Source organism: Labrus mixtus, chromosome 7 (assembly GCF_963584025.1).
Source record: "Labrus mixtus chromosome 7, fLabMix1.1, whole genome shotgun sequence".
In the NCBI taxonomy this organism is placed as follows: domain Eukaryota; kingdom Metazoa; phylum Chordata; class Actinopteri; order Labriformes; family Labridae; genus Labrus; species Labrus mixtus.
The window spans coordinates 20460621-20478645 of NC_083618.1; the positions used below are offsets into that span (position 1 = coordinate 20460621).

The window sequence follows — 18025 nt, forward strand, 5'->3', positions numbered from 1 at the left end:
GTACGATGTTTGCTTTAAGTTTAGATGTGTGTGAGCTAAGAGAGACACGCTTTTTCATATATTTCTTTTTAAATCTAAATACAAAGATGGCACATCCAGCACATCCAATTAACACTTAACACAAGGCAATATGTTGGCATGGTCCTCCTGGAGACGAGCCACACAAGCCTGACATGATAAACAGAGACATTATCTTCCGCGAGATGCTAGCAACAGCGGGAAGGCAGACGGAGACGCTGAATGAGGAGACTGAAGCTGGTACATATTTGCTTTCTGCATTGTGTGACGCTGACAGTGTTTTATCTCACATCACCACCTTCCATCTAATTAAAAGTGTCCTCCTTATAATTCTGCTGAGCAGCTGTGGTGGTCACTCTGACTCCATATACAGAGAACTGTCATCTAGAAGGGGAAAGTCTTTAATGGGTGTAAAAAAAAACACTAAGTTTGGATTCACTTCAAATGTCCAATGCAACTCAAAGGGAATTCTGGTATTTTTTTTAAACTTGGGCTCTTTTTGACGTGATTTCTAGAGTAAAGGAGTAAAGCCGGGGTGTAAAAGAGATTTTATAGTACCATTTTGTGAAAAACAATCGAAAACAACTAAAAAAATACAACCCCTCCAACTACAATCATCACCGTTATGTCATCCGCGGAAGTCAGCAGAGGTTAACATCTGTCATTGAAAGTTTGTCAGCCCTTGGGGGGCCCCCTACTGGTGAGGGGCCCCAAGCAGGTGGCTGTCTTGCTTGTCGACAAGCAGCACCTCTGCCTGAACTGGAAAGTAACTGCACTTGACACGCCGTTGACATCCATAAAGCACACTCTGAACCCTCTTTTAGCGGACGTACTCTGACCTTATTGCCCCAAAGGATTAAGTTGCAGCTACTACAACGTGTTTGGTAAGAACTCCTCAGTTATAAATCGGTCGCAGCAGGTCGAACTATCCACTTGTCTAATTCTTGTTTGATAGCAACCACTCAGATTCATGTCTTGTAAACAGCAGCCTTAGATTTTGAGTTAACTTTTCTTTTTCACTTTTTGCGCGCCAAGATTTCCTGCCAGAATCTTTATGCATATCTGGGTAAATAGGCTGAATCTACAGGGTCCCAATTAGTGTGGAAGGGACACTCTTTCCTGATGTACCTGATCAATCAGTTTTCAGGGGAGACAGACAAGAGGAGGGGAAGAAAACTGTGTAAAACAGCACACGCTGGCATTGTTCTTTAGGTATCTTGTTGTCAACAAAAACCCAAGACAGTGAAACTCGAATGGAAGAGAAGTGATACGTTTGAAGTGAGTTTAATATTTATTCTGAGTCTGACTTCCTTTTTATATTTAATTCATCGACGTGTTTGTTTTGTTTTAGACTAGATTAAGTTGTTTGGGCTCAGTCTCATATTCAGTCTAAGGGCATTTTCTTCACCTTTAGTTCATTTGCTTTGGTCCAAATCATGGACCAATGACCTCAAGCTTGGTCTGTGTTCAAACGGAGACATTTACAAGCAGAACCAAGCTGAGAATATTCTCCCCATTTGGTGGGAAGTTCTTGCAGGAACAAATCCTGGAAGTAAACAAAGACTTTGACTCTGGCCTGCAGCTCCAAAAACATTCTAATTTCAAAATGGACAGAAAACTTCACGGATTGATGTCGGTTCTGGTCTTTGTTTTTTTTTATATTGTTTGCATTCATCACTTCATGCGATCGATACAGTTTGAAAATGAGTCGCACTGCATCATGTTGATATACTGGAGTCACTGAAGGACTGAAGGGGCTTATCAAGACCGTTCAGGAGAAGGGCACACATAGATCCTCCTGAACCATGACCTGCTTATCCACCGAAAAACACAATGATTGACTAGAGTGACAATGAACTACGGCCTGGTGTGTGGCGCTGACGGACTGCGGCGCACACAGAGTATGTGGAAATTGGGGGTAAAGCTTCAGTGTTTAGCCAGCTCTGCATCGGTCTGTAAACCTTTCTGCATTAATAATAATAATAATACATTTTATTTATAAGCGCCTTTCAAGACACACAAGGACACTGTACAACAATCAACATTTTAAAAACAGCGATGGATAAAAAAAAAAACAGCATACAATAAAGAAATGAAATGTAGGACAGTGTAATTGCAGTTTAAAATGTTAGAGTGAGTAGGAGAACTTGAACAGATGGGTTTTGAGTCTGGATTTGAAGATGGGGAGAGAGTCAATGTTGCGAATGTCAGGTGGCAGAGAGTTCCAGAGCTGGGGAGCAGAGCAGCTGAAAGCTCTGCCCCCCATGGTGCTGAGGCGGACAAAGGGCACGGTGAGGTGGATGGAGGAGGAGGATCTGAGGGAGCGGGCTCGAGTGGCGATGTGAAGGAGGTCAGACAGATATGGAGGGGCGAGGTTGTGGATGGCCTTGAAGGTGTACAGGAGGAGTCTGAAGATGATTCTTTGCTTCACCGGGAGCCAGCGGAGTTGCTGTAGGATGGGGGTGATGTGATGGTATGAGGGGGTTTTGGTGACAATACGGGCAGCAGAGTTTTTAACCAGTTGGAGCTTATGGAGGGACTTATGAGGGAGGCCGAAGAGGAGAGAATTACAACAATCAATACGGGAGGTGACGAGGCTGTGGACAAGGTTGGAGGCAGTATGGGGGGTGAGGGAGGGGCGGAGACGGTTGATGTTTCGTAAGCATTCTAACCTCTCTCCATTTTATCTCCAATATTGATCCTAGTTTGAGCAACGTTTCTGCTCGTGGAGCTTATTAGAAACATGCAGAGGCTTTTTAAGGTCAGGTACAATCACTTCTATCTGAACCAGTCTGTTTGCCCGCTTCCGTCGCTGCAACACCTGTTGGTTTGCCGTTTGCCTGCATGGCTAACCTAGGGGCACCCAAAAAGGCAGCGTGAGGGTGCCTTAAAACCTGCCTACCTTCTCTGGTCCAAACAAATCCAGAGCATTCAGGACCAGAATCTAAATTTAGAAGGAGGACATACTTGCTGCTGCTTTGTTATCAGAGAAGCCAGAATGTTTCCTTAATGTCTGAAGATATAGTAAGGTCATTTATCATTTAATTCAGTCAATTTCTTACAGATTGATCCTTTAAAATATTCATAGCCTTTTGTTTTAAACCATTACATGAAACTGCAGCAGAATGAAAAGAATCCAGACTCTCAAACAGCTCTTCAGACTTTTCTTTAAAAAAAAACAAAAAAACAATCACCACCGTTGCTACTGTCACCATTTAAAATGGTAATATCTCATAAGAGACAGTTTAAAGTAATAACTGTCATCATTATATCTCAGGGGCATAGAAACTCAACACATCACCTGCAGGACAGAGACCGCAGCGTCATTTAGAGCTGCAATGACACGAGCTGTCTGAAACAAAGCGAAGCGATCGTGCAGCTCGTCGCCTCTTTCACATGTTGATGATTAAACAGATGACACACCCGGAGGGGAGCAGGCCCTGTGAAGCTCCTGCTAAATGTCAGAGGCGCTAATGTTTTGACAAGCCTTTCCCCTCTCTGCTGTGTTTGAAGTCATTAATTCATCTTTGTTCTTTTAAAGATATGGAAGGTGCATCACCAGACGCTGTGTTTCTCCTTTTTTTTTTTTTTTCCCAGCACCTGAAGGAAAAAACAGAAAATGTGCGTTTGTTGATTCTAATTAGAGCCCACTTGAAATTCAAGACATTCGCTGACCTGCTCCGGGCTTGATCCTTTTTTGGAATGAAATAGTATATAAAAGTGAAAGGGCTGTCATTCACGGCAGGAGTTAATGCAGGAGGAATTTTATTTGGCTCGTAATATAGATTAAACGGCACATAGATTTCTTAGAGCGGTTCAGCTTATTTGATATGTCTAATTGAATGTGACTGTGTCAAAACAGCTCACATAATGATATCCATCCCCTTCATTCCCCTGTTCATTTCTATAACACAGCTCCAACTGGATAATTGCACTCAGGATCTGTTTTACTGTACACACACACACACTCTCTTTTTTTTTCTCAGGTGTGTTTGGTCAGGAAATGAAAAGGAGGGCTTTGCAATGCCCATAAGTAATAAATCTTTCAGAGATTTAATATTGCCACATGAGACGGAGCGACAGTCTGACAATCGACCAATGTTACATTACACTTGATGAATATTCATGAACGGCTCCGTGTTCGCCATACAAATGCACCTTGAAGCTGGCGCTGTGCCTCCGGAGTCTAAAAAAGCACAACACCTGGTCTATTTTTTTCCTAGGCCGTATTCATGAACATAGTACGGCTTAATAATTTAAAAACGTGTGTCGCTTTGCATTCAGATGAGCTCATTATGAGTTTATTATTTAACGCTCTTCGGGGAGTGGTGAAATTCTTCATTTTACACAGTGTAGTGTACGTCTGTGAGAAGAGAGCCAGGTTGCCTCACTCCTCATTCATTTTGCCAGATCGTGATTATCAAAGAGCAGCTGCTCAGTTTCAGGAAGCTGTCTGTGATCTGCGAGTGTGTGTGTCACCGTGTGTCTACTTGAAGGATTGTTTGTGGATGGATTCACATGTCTATGTAAATGTCTGTGTGTGTTTTTGTCGCTATTGCATGCAAATACAAAAAATGTGGACCTAGTATGTTGTTTGTATCTGTGTTTACCGCCAGCTCAGTTCCACATTTATTAATCAATCTTATCTGCCTGCTTCGGTCGAGCCGTCTGTCTCTGAATATTGAATAACCCCTTTTCATACATGAGCTGCACTCAATTCATGACACTGTCAGTGGGCCGCATGTGTGAACAACACTGATATTATCTGTTTAGCCCAACATTATTCTGACTTTTTCCTTCCAAACCTCGAGTAATATGAAGTCTGAATGAAAGTATGTCCCGGCAGGATTGAGGTAAAGGTGCAATGGAACATTGGAATGAGCTGACCACTGTTTCGCTAAATCAACCGCATTACAAGCGGCCATCTTCACGGGTGGATGTGCAGCCAGGAACAGCAACCACGAGCATGACGGAGTAAAGTCATACATTAGATCATAAAGAACATTGTTAGAGGCTTTGGGCACTGGCCTGAAATACAAATTTTGTTAATATATCTAATTTCAAGACACTCAGAAAAGCACATTTTGCTTACCCCATTGGCCTTTTTAAAACGTATTATTAGAAATCAAAGGCCTTATTATTTCCTTTTTATATTTTGAAACAACATGTGCATCTGGATTTGTCAGGCCAATTAGGCTTGAAATATGTGTATTGATAGTGATAGTAGTAAAGTGATATTTGTGTCATGGGAGTTAGATAAATACATGAACTTAGGTTTGAGTATTTGCTGTGTAGTTGAATCATCCTAAAGAAACCAGCAGTATTCCAATCACAGTTCAAAGGACCAAAGCTTTGGAGGGATGGCACTGTGTTTAAATAATGTTCAGTCTCTTTGCTGTTTTGTCAACATACACATTTAAAAAAAACTGTAAGTTACCGTAAGCATCTCTTTTGGCAGCTTGCTTCATGCACATGTTGTTAAACGTACATTGTGGGGGCTCTTTACAGCTTTTTAATTGTAGCATGGTGTCAATACGATAACTAATAACTTCCCTTTTCTGCCCTGGAAGAAATATATCTCCGGATAATGAAATTAAAATGATAAATTTGTAACGACTCACCATCTATTGGTTTGAAATAATAACTGCTAAACAAGGAACATCTTTAGTCCGGGGCAGCTTTATGACACAGCACTGGATTCACCCCAACAGAGCGATCCAGCAGTCAGTCAGGCTTTTCAAATGCGGTTGCATGCCTCCCCCAGCTTCATGTTTTCAATGAAACCAGTCACCCTGAAAATATGACAGTTTCCCTTCAACTGCTTGAGTCTGTCGTGCAGCTGGGCAGACCTGTTGATGTCTTGGCTTTGAATCAAAGCACACCTGATGCACGCTGTATTTCTGCAGGCCGTGTTTATTCCACGACAATCGCTAGAGTCACAACACTTCCTTTCTTGCAAGGTAACAGAAGTCAAGTCTGATGTGAGGGTCTCATGGGACTGTGGCTGATTTCCCATGTGTGGCCCCTCACCCTCACATCAGAGAGAGAGAGAGAGAGAGAGAGAGAGAGAGAGAGTCTGTGTTATGTCCATCACGCTGCATGCTGCCCTAATCAAAAGGCGGTGACGTAGGACGCCAACTGTCACTGCTGGAGCAAATCCCAGAAATCAGCCATCATCCAGCCCGGCCATATGCCCTGCAAGCTCTATGTGACGCCATGGCACCAGTATTTAAAAATACTCTTCCGTTAGTGTGTAGGTGGTGGGAAATGGTGCTTCACACTTCTATGCCAAAACTAGCCTGTGTAATGGAACCCGTCTTCGTCATAGGACGGATCACTCGGTCGAGTGCTCACATATTGTCTTTGCTTGGGTAGCCAGTTCACATGCATCCTGTAGATGTTCTACTTGTAATCCTAAAAAAACACTGCACAACATGGGGCCAGCATCTCGAATGATTCAATGATGTCTCTGCACACGTTTAGGATCTGTAAAGTATCCATGATGTTTTTTTTTATGATGGAATTTTGTATCTCTCTAGCTGTACAGACATGATTTAGCTTATTCCCTTTTTGACAACAGTCATAGCTGATAGGGTTAGCTGTGACCGGGGCAACCAAGGTCACTTTGTGTATCCACTCATATCTGGATCGTTTGGTAGACGTAGTGTCTGTTCCCAATTGTCTTAGACATCACATTCAAGTTTACGTAGAATAGGTATAAGTAATATGGCCCTGACTTTAGTATTATCTTTAGGACATATTTACAAAGACAATGGGACGTTCTGGGAGAGCTGGCTTGGCAAGACACTGTATCACACGTGTGCTGTTAATTCATTTCTCCTCACAAGTATTATATAAACTTCTTCCATCTGAGTCTCCTGAATCTTTCTTGTGTGAAGTCAAGTTCTTACAAATTTCCTCAACAGTTTACAGAGAGGATTCAGGGAGATCTGCTTCGTCACAGACGATAATATCGTCCACTAATGATATCTGTGATGTATTCTTTTGAGAACCTCATCTATTCATCGCAAAGATCACAGATCTTGAAATAATGCATGAGCTAAATTCAAAGAAACTGCTTATATTTAAATAAATATTATTAATTTTTGCAACATTCATGTCTGCGATTCTCATTTGGCAGCCTCTAATGTGAAAAGATCTAGGTTATGACATATTACACAAGGGAAAATCAGGTTTACCTATTTGTCAGAGATACTAACATGACATAGATTGTATGTTTCCTCTTATGTTGCAGAGGGCCAAACATGATCATAGCTGCACAGTACAGGAATAAAATGTACAATATTAGAAGTATATTCATGGTTTTTAGTTTTTATCCATTATTGGGTTGTGTCACAAAATAGAAGCCATCAAACATCTAGTGTGTATGTGGATATCTATATCATTAGTTTGCAAAGGAATGTAATTTAGTGCAGTTATTCAAGTGTGATTCCAAGTTTAACACATATTTTTTTTGTAAACAATTGTTGCCTGGTATACATTTATTTTCTGTAGAATTAATTTAAGCTGTCTAATGATCCTGAGATCTTTCTTTTCTTTCACTTCTTTCATTTTCATCTCTGTCACCATTCAATGCAAATGTATTGCTTTTGCATTCTGCCTCATAAAATGCATCCTCAGAAGTTGATGAACAGCACATGGACAATTTTACACGCTCCGTACCATTTACATATATGACAGTGTAACTCCTAATCCATTACTCTGATGCATTTCAAAATAGAATCCCTCAAAGATCCAGTGTGTAATCCTGCAGATATTTTCTCTCCCTGATGAATACAAATGTATCAGCACCTTGAATAACACCGTTTTTTTTACGTTTATTCCAGTGAGATGAAAAGAAAAAGATCAGGCTGCATTCTACTTACACAGGGTGACCTCTGTCTGCATGGGCATGGACAGTGCTGGGTGCTTGACTTCACAGCTGAACAGGGCGTCATTATCCAGCTGAGGGTTGAGGGTCCAGGTGAGTCGGGCCTGCACCACCACAGAGCCGTCGCTCTGAGGGATGTTAGTGTGGCTAAAGTAGTAGAGCGGGTCCGTGTTGCGCACCCAGCGGGGGAACTCTCGGCTCACCACAGTCTCTGGGATGACCTCCGTTGCCGGACTGGGTTCGTGGGCCTGCTGGCCCTGAGTGTGGATACGCTGTGGGCTCTCTCGCTTTGGGCTCTCTGTGTTCAGACGAGCTGACCGCCCCTCAGGGTCCAGGAGGGAGAGGGAGCGCTGCAGTTTAGTGTCGTCCAGGTCCCTGCTGATGAGCGGCCTGGCTCCTCTCACCCCGGCTGAACCCCCTCCCTGCTCAGGGGTAGAGGCCTGAGTGTAGGAGATGACCTCGATCAGCTCACCATCACGCTTAAAGTACACCTGAGAGCATGGAAATAGAGGGGAAAGTAGACAGAGAGGACAAAAAAAAGAGAGGAAACTAAATCAATATATTACTGCTCTTACATTTTTTAGGAACTCTAAAACAAAACAAACGGCACAGTAACAACTTGGTTTTCTTTACACACAGTCACAGCACAACCCCTGTTCAATCAAGCAGAAATCTCAGCATCACCTTTGCACATCAAGTCTGTAAAACTGTATCTCACTCTACTCGTGCTAAAAATCAGGACACCACAAAACCCACGAAACCCCAAAGGAGACATACGTTTTCACTTTTCAAAGCTCAGATTGGACAGCCCTGTGCGTGCATCAATAATTGTTACATCCATATGAAGCCTAGTGTAGCCTGAGATCCTCTGGTGGGTCCCTCTTAAAGGCAAAGATCTAGATTAAAACCAAGGGGTGACCAGATCTTCTGGGTCTTTGCTATCATGTTCTTAATACCCTAGAAAACCCTGCAGCAAGATTATTCTTTGACCTCTTTTTGATCCCCTAAATAGTATACTTTTTAAGTGTATTCTTTTAGTATACTGTTTTTATTGTCCTATTTATTATCATCTATCTTACACATGTAACATTATTTTCATTATTAATATAAAGAGCTCAACAGCCACCGCCCAGTTGAGAAAATAAATCTTAATTCCCAGCACATAAAATCTAAAATCAATTTGCGCCGAGATCAGCGAGTCATTTTATTAAACATTGTATTTCAGTGTATTTTATGGGGCTTTAACATAAACAGGGTTAAAGTGCACTTTGATTTGGTGCCCCATCTAAGGCTGAGATTTGAAGTGGGTAAACAGCATTAATGGGGGTAAACAAGAAAGGAAAAGGCCGAGCTCCTGAGGAATAAAAGCAAATAACCAAAGAGATTAAACCTGTAATCCCTGGACCACGATGCAGCTTCACACTCTCGAGCCCTCTCTATGAAACATGACTCTTTCAACACTTCAACACAGCATTGAAGAAGTCCTCGGAAGTTTAAACAATGTGCTGTGAAGGAGCTCATTGTTGGAAGGAACAAGACGAGAAACAAAACCAAGGTGATGCTGGAAAAATAAGTTTATTAAACGCTTGGTTTGAAAGATATTTCATGATTATTATATTTATGATCATGTTTTCCAAATTCTGTAGCACTTTGAGATTTGTTTTAAATGAAAATAATATATATTATTATTATAATAACATGACTTTTAATTCCCCTCTGCGTTCCATTCACTTAAACTTTATTTCAGAAACTTTCTTTTGAACCCTGATGAATGGGAGCTGTCTGTTGATGAGGTTATGTTTGCAAAGACAGATGTAACATCATTAGATAACAAGCTGTGTTGTGCCACCGGGTTGTATCATGTATAAGTATTTATAGCCAATGTTAAAAACGTACTAATGCCTGCCAATGGAGCGGGCTGCTACACATCATCACACACACAAAGGTGACCTCACCCAAAGGCGTTCAGCAGGGCTGGTTGTTGGACACAACAGTAAATATTCAACTACCCGTCCACATGTCTAACCTGCGGCTCCTCCTATTAACCCTAAACTGCCTTATGGCCCCATCTACCTGTGCAACCCTTATAGTACACAGGTCGGTTTTCTTTTAGACTATTTCTTGGTTTATTGATTTTATTTTTGCTAGGTGACAACAGTGGTTGATGCACAGCTGTCCTTGTTTTTAATTGGACTTTCATTACATTCAATGAGACATTTCATTGGAGAAAAACAACCTCAAATGCTGGAAATGGAAGTGACATCTGATAATAAATTGTCCTTGTATGAAGAAGTTTTAAAACCTCACATCAGTGCAACTGGTTCTTAGAAAAAAAACAAATTACTATTCCAGCAATTACAACCACAGCGTAATTAGGACCAAGGCAAATATGAGAAATTGTCAACAAATTAATAATTCCCCAAAGGGTGAGTGAGTTTGACATAAGCATGTGGTAGAAAAGTGAAGTCAGTACACTCCATTATCATAATTTTTCTGCATTTGGAGTTAGATAGGAGACATGTAAGGCTCAGCATATATCTGCTATGTGCCTCTCTGGACACCTGCCCATCATAAGGACAATACAGGACAGCTATTACAGCTATATCCAGACCATAGCCCACTCAACAGCTCAAATATGAAATTAGTTATATGACTGCAAGCCCTATATAGTAGTAGTTTTTAAACCAATTAAAAACCCAGGTCAGTAACAGTCTACTCGTTTTGGAATATTGGGTCTGTGTCTATATTAAAATGCCCTTTTGCAAGGACGAGTGTTTTAGCTGTTTGTCAGGAGGTTTAAGGTCCACCTCAGTTGCACCTCTTTGCCTCATACTAGGTTAACCAAAGGTTTGGTTGTGAAAGCTGTTTAAATATGGTGACCACCATTGTTGGGCTTCAAAAGTGCATCTAAACCATTGAGTGACACTGGGACTGCGGCCATGTTTTATACAGTCTATGGATGGGATATGCGATAGGGAATTTGCACATGGTGTTTTATTTTGAAATTGACTTGATGCTCACTGCGTTCCTGTGTCTGACTTTCTGACCAGGTTGATCTGCTCTGCTCAAGTTGACGCGTTCTGGAAGCGCCTCGGTTGAAAATGGACTAATATTTGGAACAGAGCAGAGAGGCTGTCAGAGGCATTTAATAGAGAGGGTGCAATGAGCTCCAGAAGTGCGTAGCACGGACAGGACGCGGTGCACACAGATGTTGTGGGCCAAGTATTGACAGCAACAGGTGCTGAGCATAGATCATGGTTTGCCTGATCAGGCTGTGGATGATCTGTTGGGAAGGGGTGTTGAGTGTTAATGGAGAAAGTTAAATAACTAATGCTACACAGCCATTGATCAGCATTTCATTCAGGGCTTTGAAAACATTGGCTCATCTATAGGCTAATGTTGAGTGAGTATGCTAACTGCTTACTATGAAATGGGCAAGAAAGCATGCTTCTGCCTACTCCTCAGATGGTGTTTCTCTGCAGACCAGCCATCAATGAGAGTGGCCACGCCCACAAAGGCTTAAGAAATGCTTATTAAGCCAAATCAACCTGCATGTAATTTATGCATTTTTACCAAGGCGCATCTCACAGGCTGTAAATGCTTTCACCCAAACAAGTGCATTGATTTTATCCCAGCAGCCAATTTTACAAATGTGGTGCCAGAAATTAACACATTTTCCTCTTTTGATTTTTGCCATTTGGGAGCATTCAATACCCATCACCCCTTTTCCGAGTTCACCTAATGTGCCCTGTTGAGCCAGAGTTTCAAATCCAATAGCACAATGGGACACATTAACCTTACATCCAGAAAATACTGTTACATCCCACTGCTGCTGCTGCTGCTGCTGCTAACACCTACAGCTACTCAACCACTCTCCACGAGAAGAAGCTTTTTCACCGTGCATTAAAACACCTCATTAATTATCTCAGCAGGTGGAGGGAGAGCAGTGTGGATTAGAGCGATCCATGCACCTGTTCTGTTGCTTTTGTTGGACAAAATGGTGTGGGTACACAATAACACCTGTGTTGGCAATTAATCTGTTATAATAGGGAATTAATTCTGTAAGCCCGGATAACTGATTTGTTTCTATAAACATTAACAGATGAGGTAATTTATGGGCATTGAAGAAATATTGATTAAACATCTACATGACTTAACATAAGCCTGTGCTGCATGCACTCCAAACGAGTCAGAAATAAAACCTTTATTTGAACTGTTACCTCCAGCACATTACAGGTTAGCTATTTAAAGTGATACTAGCAGGATTAAATAAGTCTCTTTGCCACCTCTCCGATTGAAGTATAAGAAAATAAATCAATGAATGTTTCATCAAAGACACATGGGACAACAGGTACCTGCAGAGGACAGTGAAGTGTTTGTGTTGTTATCCTGCAGTTCTGCTACTCTTTGCATGAAAGGAGTAAATTAAAATACTGTTGGCAAAGAAATAAATTATACTTTCAGACGATTTGTCTGAACTCTTTAATTTTAATTTGTAATTTTGTGTAGTGCACTAATGCCCAGACAGGGGTACTTGTTAGCCAGAGGGTGTTTTTGAAGTTACCAAATTGTGGAGTCGTTGTGGAGTCTGTTTTTTTTTGTGTGTGTGTGTCTGTTTACTACAGGAGTCTGACACTAGTTTATAATACTTCCTGCAGAGTGATACACCTCACAGCAGGTCAGAGCTTTGCACTGTTACCCACACATAGAGGTGTTTCTGAGGTTTCCACAGAAATCAAAGTAAGCAAAGATGTCTGACTATCCTTTCAGAGCAGCGTAACAGGATGTATGTCTGGAAGTTGGAGTTTCGGTTGATTATTCTTTTTTTGGGGGGCTTTTGTCTTTCTGTAGGTAAGATGATATAGGGCCTGAGCACGGTTACCTCTTGTTCATGACGTCGTTATACAACACATGCATGGCTTTACGTGATCGTGAGGCAGGTTTAGTTTACAAGACAGGCTGACTCCAAAAAATAAATGAATAAAAAGGATGCTCGGTCACATCGGAGAACAACACAGAGGACATAACAGTTATACTTTACAGACTATGTGGCTTATTTTGAGTCATTTTAGTCAGAAACAGACAGAACAATCCGGGAGTTCTTTATAAAGGAGGCTGTCTACGGTGTGTACCCATGCTTGTGCTCTTGCATGAACTGTACCGTGCCAAAGCACACCTCTTCCAAGCGTGCCATGACCAAGGAAGTGTACCCCATGCTTGTGCACTCACACTAATCTAATGAACTGAACTTTAGGGCAGAACCCTGTGTATGCACGGTACAGATTGCCTAGTGTGAGTGCGCCCTAAGAGTCCATGAAAGTTGACTGATATGTTTTAAATTAGTGCTATCCTGTGTAGGTCAAAATCCTTATATTTTCCACTATCATTATTTCATTACCAATAATCATGTGATACTACATTTGATTAAATCTTACTTAGTTAGTGAGAATTATTATTATCCACCTTTCTCACACTTTAAACCTAAACCTACCCCTAAACACTAAACCCTAACCATGACATGCTTTTCGGTTGTTTATGGCTGAAGGCTTTCCCTCAATATTATTGAAGTTTTCACCCACCTTCATGAGTCTATTAAGGTCTAAGCTCCTTTTTCGGCATACAACCTTCAAATATTAGACATAAATAATTGCAACAAAATCCACTTATACAATCAGCAGTGAATATGTCTGTCTGTGTGGGAACTTCAGGCCAAGAAGGTCAAAAATGAATATCCTGTAAAGCGTTGTCCAAAAAGGTAAGGGTATGAATAGCGACCACTCTTTCTCTTTGTCGCAGCTCATCGTCTTTGAGCATTTTTACCTTGAAAGACTATAATGTTGCTGGCCTTGTGCATGAGCGGTGAAGGCTTTTAATTGAATGTCAATCAGCTGAAAGAGTTTTCTTTGATAGAGCCCTGACTATGACTGGTTTTATAATTTAGAAAATGTGAACAATTATATTCAGAAATCAGGCTTAAAAATGCCAAAGAGAGACACCTCTCGCTGACAAATCGTGACGAGGGACTCAAATCCTTTTTTCTTGGCGGAATTCAGTTCTCCAAGGTCAAAATGTGACATCTTGTGAAAGTGTTGAAAAGTGTTTTGATGACATTTCTCAATGTTCAGGACAACACGCGGCCGCCAAATGAGAGAGGAGAGGGAGACGTGTGACAAGGTCTGTTTTCAGACTAACGTGCCTGCACAAACGGAGCCACCACGGCCCTGTTTGTGTGTAAATGTTCATTTCAACGCTTACATCACGCTTCATCTTAAAATCAAAGAACGATTACAAAGACATCTGTCGTCACTGTAAATTTCATCTGAATTACTTGAAGCTACCTATTCATTTAGTTAAAACGTATTTCATTTATTGCTTTGTCTGACAGGCAGAGATAACAGAAAACACATCACTTCTTTCAGATTGTCTTAAGAGAAGAGCAAACACCGATTCATTTTTCCTCAAGTGATTATAAATCTGCCAAACAAACACAGGGGATGTCTCTCTCTGTGATACACGTCTGCAATAAAAGGTTGCATTGGATAAAGCTACATTTTTGTTTTGGTGCTGCTTTTAAAAAGTTAAATTTTGTGTGATTTTTCTTTGTATTGATACAAAATAAATCGGGTCATTGTGAAAAAAAGACTTATCCCCGATGTATCCCTAATTCACCCCTTTTAACCAGTTCTGTAGTGGTGCCTGGAGAAGTAGGTTCACACTAGGCAAAGCTGCTCTGTACTGTGCTGAAGCACGATTGCCCCCCCCCTCCCCATTCCCCAGCTGGCCTGCACTCACTCTGCTCCAGGACTAATTGGGCCGGAGCACGGTTACCTCTTCTTCATAATGGTGTAATACAACACGTTCTCAAGGGTGCTTATAGTTTACAAGACATGACGGACTCCAAAAACAAAAAAAAGTGGAGTCTGCGTCCACTCATCAGAGAACAACATGGAGAATATGAGAGCATTTACTGACTCTGTGGCTTATTTAGAGTCATTTTGGTCAGATACATTCATAACACTCTTTGATTTCTCAATAATGAAAGGCTGTGATCGATTATACTTCATGTCCATGTCGTTTATCGGTGCTCGTGCTCGTGCATGAACTATACCATCCTGAAGGACAACTCTTCCAAACATGCCATGGCCAAGGAAGTGTGCCGTGTAACGAACTGGACTTTGGGGGTCAAACATGCTTGGGCTTGGTACAGATCGCCTAGTGTTAGTGCCTCCCTAATTCATGAACCAAAAAGTTTTTGGAAATGGTCTTGTCCAGCAAAGTTAAATCCCCTGTGTTATTAACAGTGACATGTAAGACTACTCTTACATATTCAGTTCACCTAGAAGTCAAACCTAAGTATTGGCACGTTGTCACTAAACTTCTGCTGCTTGTCTTCAGGTAGTAAGGATCATTATGAAATGAGCTAATAGCCACCAGAGAAGGTGCAGATTTTGTGATCGATTCTGGCCCACAGACAACCACAGAACGACGCATTTTGAGTGAAATATTCCTATTCCTAAACAGTGTTGGGGCGTAGCACAAAATAACGCAATGGAGTGAAAAAACAAGATTTTTTAAATGTTGTAACAAGTGACAAAACACATACTTTTTCAATTCAAGTAATTAGTTATTTATTGTTCGGTCACCCATTCACAAAACTCCAGAAAACCTGAAATGTTCAGGTCACAGACACCATTTTCACCCTCACTTTACCCTGAAATTTTCCAGCCATCCCTCAGGTGAAAATTCTGTGTGAAGTCGGTGTAAGCAGAGGTGAGCATGCAGCAGGAAATAACAGGAAATAACCTGTGTGTGTGTGTGAGATGTGGTTATGATATTTCTGTAGCAACTGGCACATGACCATAGACTGCATATCATGCGATGTGTACGATCTCCATGCACATAATGGAGCTTCTTCATTATGATTTTGTTCAGCCAGTTTGGTCTTGTGAAAATTATGAAAATCTGGAGAATTGTAGCATTGATATAAAAGAGAAGTCATTATAGCGTCAGACTCTGTTTCTGCATCTGACGCGTCCAGATCATTCTTTTTAAGTCATATCTTGCCTCCGGAGACCCCCACTAAGCCCTCCAGTCAGACAGGGATAGTTGCCCATTGTGAGGTGTGAATAATCCAACGAGATTAAAGCTTTCCGATAGGATCAAATGTTGGAAAGGAAATTGTATCAGATCAGGTAATCAAACCTCTAGTTTGTGTTGTTGAAAACTTTGATAAGGATTAGGATTACTTTGATCAAACAAAAAACAGGACTATCGATGCGATCCCATTAGAAGGCTGGATTCAGGATGGATTACATAGAAAGAAATGTAAGAAAACTATTACAGTGGTCAAGCAGTACAACAATTTTACTTGGTAGTCGGTATTTCAAGACAGTTTTTAAGTATATGTTATACGTATTTTGATCAGTGGCAGGAATTCATCCTCCCAAATGTTCCACCAAATGTTGGTGATTTTGGCGCCCCCTGTGGACAAAGTATGTATCGTGAAGCCCCATTTAAAACACTGGCAAAATTCTGTATCTGGGTCAGGTTAATCCCATCCAGTTTTATTTTTGGAAAAACAGAAAATAAAAACAGGATAACAGTGAGCAGGATTATGTGGGCCTGTATGAAAAATACTGCTACAAATGTGAGTCATTAACTTTTTAACAATCGGGCCCATGTAAGGCAGTATGCAGCAGTGTTGGCAAAATGGAAATATTGTCTTTAATCAACACATTGGCTTGTAAGGGTCTATATTTTGCTGCTACAGGACTTGGAAAGTAGATCTTGGTCTCATGTTAAGGGAATTTTTTAAAGTGTTTTGCCTTTGCTACTGTATTGTTCTCACACGGACAGTTTTACTGCAAAGTGAATATCAATCACAGCTCTGTTGTAAATCCCCAACACTTCATTGTCCAATATGTGCAGACAATGAAAGCAGACACAAACCACTTATTTCATTCTGAAAGAAAGATGTAATTCTAAGCTATAGCTCATAAAGAATGCCAGAGCAGAGGCACAATTAAGCCGAGACGGCACAAAGAGCATTTTTTCATTTTTTTTCTTCCAGTGAACAGACAGGGACGTAAGCACCTGCACTCTGCACACTGCCAAGCTGCCTCCACCTCACCAACATCTCAAAGCCTTTTCAAAATATAACAATCATGCACGGGTCCAAATACACCTTTATGTTGCTGCGATTAATCATGGTCGTGTCAAAAGGACAAGGCCGTAATTTTCACAGCGACAGAAATGTTCAGTGAAAGAGCAGAAGCCGGAGAAAAGGGGAACGGGGCAGAGCAAAAGATCCTGTCCATGGCTTAATCAGCTTTCCTTCTTATTATTAACCGTCATTATCTTTCTTCTTTTCAATCAGAGCTTGCTTGTGCTCTGAGGATGTTCTCATGAGTGGCAATGAAGCTATTATTGATATTTCACCGGTTCGCTTCAGTGGCATCACATGTGGGCAGATCTTGAAACATATTACCCGACAATTTTAACACATGCAGTCTATTATATTCAGCACTCTCTCAAAGGAGCACTTTACAGGAAATTGACATGTTGGGTGTCTCCAAATTCTGCTGGGAAGATAACATAATTTATTCATGTTTAAGTAAATTGCACATAGCATGATCATGTATTGATATGGTGATTCCATAATATATTAAAGTTAACTTTTGTAGGACCAGCATGCATATTCACTGACTCTATTTTCTTTTCAATGTTCCGTTTGTTATTCAGTCATAACTTGACATATGTACCTGTACAAAAGCACTTGTAGCTTTTATTTCAGGTGAGAACTTTTCAGACCCCCACAGGCACTTGTCCGCCTGAGTGCACATGCATCATTTTGAAGATCGTCAATGTATTTGCTAAGCTAAGCCATGCTGTACATATGTAGTACAATGAATGTGTTATTCCAATGGACTACTTTTTCAGCAGATAGTGGCTTTATACTGGAACTTTTCAAGCTAAATGTTAATCTTTGTGCTGTACCTAGCAGTTAGCCAATAAGGAAGTCAATAGTATACAACCACTTGTGAGTCTGCAAAGTTGTGTGTATCCAGAATATTGTCAGTATGATTTGAGGATTACAGTTCAAGATAACATTTTATG

The 18025-nt window shown here is 41.0% G+C and overlaps 2 protein-coding genes across 3 annotated transcripts in view; both read right to left on the minus strand.

The window, feature by feature from the left end:
* Positions 1–6629, minus strand: part of ece1 (endothelin converting enzyme 1) — a 516542-nt gene extending 509913 nt beyond the window's left edge. The window contains exon 1 of the mRNA XM_061041176.1: positions 6618–6629. The gene's annotated coding sequence lies outside the window, so the exon portion shown is untranslated. The remainder of the gene's footprint in view (positions 1–6617) is intronic.
* The window catches only part of igsf21a (immunoglobin superfamily, member 21a), a 247871-nt gene that overhangs the window by 21239 nt on the left and 208607 nt on the right, over positions 1–18025 (minus strand). For both annotated transcript variants that reach the window (XM_061041183.1, XM_061041182.1), the window contains exon 6: positions 7905–8400. In XM_061041183.1, coding sequence (XP_060897166.1) covers positions 7905–8400 — 496 coding nt within the window. The remainder of the gene's footprint in view (positions 1–7904; positions 8401–18025) is intronic.